General features: G+C 51.6%; 1 protein-coding gene across 1 annotated transcript in view; it reads right to left on the bottom strand.

The window, feature by feature from the left end:
- Positions 1 to 236: 236 nt before the first annotated feature.
- The window catches only part of cldn18 (claudin 18), a gene marked incomplete at both ends in the record, with an annotated part of 15038 nt that continues 12002 nt past the window's right edge, over positions 237 to 3272 (bottom strand). Inside the window, one exon of the mRNA XM_084311859.1 lies at positions 237 to 339. Within this exon, the coding sequence (XP_084167985.1) occupies positions 237 to 339 (103 nt within the window). The remainder of the gene's footprint in view (positions 340 to 3272) is intronic.

Raw genomic sequence — 3272 nt, 5'->3', positions numbered from 1 at the left:
GTGCTAAAAATCAAAGCAAAGCAACTGTTTTTTTTTTATTAATTTTTTTATTATGATACAGAAAATGCCTAATGGTGAAAAATATATCTCGATAATTGTTGTCCAATGGCCCCAAAGGAACGGTCTAAGCCTACACCCCTCAGGATAAGTAACGGATCAGTGTTCAGCCGATACTCGACGTTCAGGTATCGGTATCGACCGGGATCATCCCTGCTCCGGACCCGGCTCAGACTGAGTTAAACGTATTTCTGGTCTCTCTTGGCTCCCTCTGAGTGGCCGTCCTCCTCCTCGTAGAGCGGCTTGCTGTGGATCTGGGGTTTATACGTCACGCCTGGGTAGCTGGAACACAAGACAACAAACAGGACTTTTATTTCATTCATTTATTTGTTCAGGTTTTTTTTTCCTGTCCCCTGTGTCCTCTGTCCTCTGTGTCCTCTGTCCTCTGTGTCCTCTGTCCTCTGTGTCCTCTGTCCTCTGTCCTCTCTGTCCTCTGTCCCCTGTGTCCTCTGTGTCCTCTGTCCTCTGTCCTCTCTGTCCTCTGTCCCCTGTGTCCTCTGTGTCCTCTGTCCTCTGTCCTCTCTGTCCTCTGTCCCCTGTGTCCTCTGTGTCCTCTGTCCTCTGTCCTCTGTGTCCTCTGTCCTCTGTGTCCTCTGTCCTCTGTCCTCTCTGTCCTCTGTCCCCTCTGTCCTCTGTGTCCTCTGTCCTCTGTCCTCTCTGTCCTCTGTCCCCTGTGTCCTCTGTGTCCTCTGTCCTCTGTCCTCTGTGTCCTCTGTCCCCTGTGTGCCATGTTCTCTGTCCCTTGTGTCCTCTGTCCCCTCTGTCCTCTGTGTCCTCTGTGTTCTCTGTCCCCTCTGTCCTCTGTCCTCTGTCCTCTGTGTCCTCTGTGTTCTCTGTCCCCTCTGTCCTCTGTCCTCTGTCCTCTGTGTCCTCTGTGTCCTCTGTGTCCTCTGTGTCCTCTGTCCTCTGTCCCCTGTGTCCTCTGTCCTCTGTGTCCTCTGTCCCCTGTGTCCTCTGTCCCCTGTGTCCTCTGTGTCCTCTGTCCTCTGTGTCCTCTGTGTCCTCTGTCCTCTGTGTCCTCTGTGTCCTCTGTGTCCTCTGTCCCCTGTGTCCTCTGTCCCCTGTGTCCTCTGTCCCCTGTGTCCTCTGTCCTCTGTGTGCCATGTTCTCTGTCCCCTGTGTCCTCTGTCCCCTGTGTCCTCTCTGTCCCCTGTGTCCTCTGTCCCCTGTGTCCTCTGTCCCCTGTGTCCTCTGTCCCCTGTGTCCTCTGTCCCCTGTGTGCCATGTTCTCTGTCCCCTGTGTCCCTTGTGTTCTCTGTCCCCTGTGTTCTCTGTCCCCTGTGTGCCATGTTCTCTGTCCCCTGTGTCCTCTGTCCCCTGTGTTCTCTGTCCCCTGTGTGCCATGTTCTCTGTCCCCTGTGTCCTCTGTCCCCTGTGTCCTCTGTCCCCTGTGTGCCCTGTTCTCTGTCCCCTGTGTCCTCTCTGTCCCCTGTGTCCTCTGTCCCCTGTGTCCTCTGTCCCCTGTGTGCCATGTTCTCTGTCCCCTGTGTGCCATGTTCTCTGTCCCCTGTGTCCTCTGTCCCCTGTGTCCCCTGTCCTCTGTCCTTTCAGCAGCTGATTGACATCTGTGGGCCAATCACATCAGTGATATAACCCCGCCGCAGGTGTCATGAGGCTGCCAGATCGTAACTTCATATTTCCCAGTTAGTCGTGTTGTTCACGACTGTTGTTCTCTCGTATTGTTCTCTAGTCCATTGTGTCCTCTGTCCCTTGTGTCCTCTGTCCCCTGTGTCCCCTGTGTCCTCTGTGTCCTCTGTGTCCTCTGTCCCCTGTGTTCTCTGTCCCCTGTGTCCTCTGTGTCCTCTGTCCCTTGTGTCCTCTGTCCCCTGTGTGCCCTGTCCTCTGTCCCTTGTGTCCTCTGTCCCCTGTGTGCCATGTTCTCTGTCCCCTGTGTGCCATGTTCTCTGTCCCCTGTGTGCCATGTTCTCTGTCCCCTGTGTGCCATGTTCTCTGTCCCCTGTGTGCCATGTTCTCTGTCCCCTGTGTGCCATGTTCTCTGTCCCCTGTGTGCCATGTCCTCTGTCCCCTCTGTGTCCTCTGTCCCCTGTGTGCCATGTTCTCTGTCCCCTGTGTCCTCTGTGTCCTCTGTGTCCTCGTGTGCCATGTTCTCTGTCCCCTGTGTCCTCTGTGTCCTCGTGTGCCATGTTCTCTGTCCCCTGTGTGCCATGTCCTCTGTCCCCTCTGTGTCCTCTGTCCCCTGTGTCCTCTGTCCCCTGTGTGCCATGTTCTCTGTCCCCTGTGTCCTCTGTGTCCTCTGTGTCCCCTGTGTCCTCTGTCCCTTGTGTCCCCTGTCCTCTGTCCTTTCAGCAGCTGATTGACATCTGTGGGCCAATCACATCAGTGATATAACCCCGCCTATCTTGTTATAAACATAGATAATGTATGAAAAAGCTAAATTGTGTATTATGCTGTATTGTATTATGAATTGATTAGGAGTATGTATTGTTGTATTGTATTATGAATTGATTAGGAGTATGTATTGTTGTATTGTATTATGAATTGATTAGGAGTATGTATTGTTTTTTGTCTGTATGCCATGTGAATGTTCTGAGTGTATAATGTAGGTCTGTAACTGTATTGTACGTCTTATGGACCCCACTGCTGTGGCTAATGGGGATCCAAATAAATGTAAACTTAAACTTAAACACTAACACACATTAAATTCGCCAAATAAAATTCCTGATGCCCATTGGCCGGTATTTAATGTATTTTGACACTGTTGGATCTACTTTCTCAAAATAATCACAATGCCCTTTGCTCTTCAAACATGTTTCTGAATCACCCAAAAAACAATGACTATTATATCAAACGTATATATTTTTTATTTTTATTTTTTTCCCATCCCAATGTTAGTCGTTATGCCAATTCCCAATCCCCTTCCTGGTCGCTGTGCACTTACCCCCCACAGTCTGTCTGGGAGAGTGGAGGCTATCACGTGCTTCCTCTGACACACGTCTAGCCAATCAACCGCTTCTTTTCACCTGGCAGCGCGGACTCTCACTGAGAGGGTGTAACGTGTGGAAGGATCACACTACCCCCCTTAGATCCTATCCGCGCTTAGCAGGCGCCCCGACCGAACTGTAGGAGTCGCTGTTTACAACGACCCGGACCCACCCCGCCAGCTTTCCCACCCTCTAATACTGCCAATTGTATTAGTGTGAACGGCCAGCCAAGCTGGTGACAACCCCGGAGCTGTGAGCTGGATTCGAACAGGC

This window comes from Notolepis coatsorum (assembly GCF_963971535.1).
Source record: "Notolepis coatsorum genome assembly, chromosome: 4".
NCBI classification, from domain to species: Eukaryota; Metazoa; Chordata; class Actinopteri; order Aulopiformes; family Paralepididae; genus Notolepis; species Notolepis coatsorum.
The sequence above is the reverse complement of the archived record's forward strand: the minus strand, read 5'-3'. Positions and strand labels throughout refer to the sequence as shown.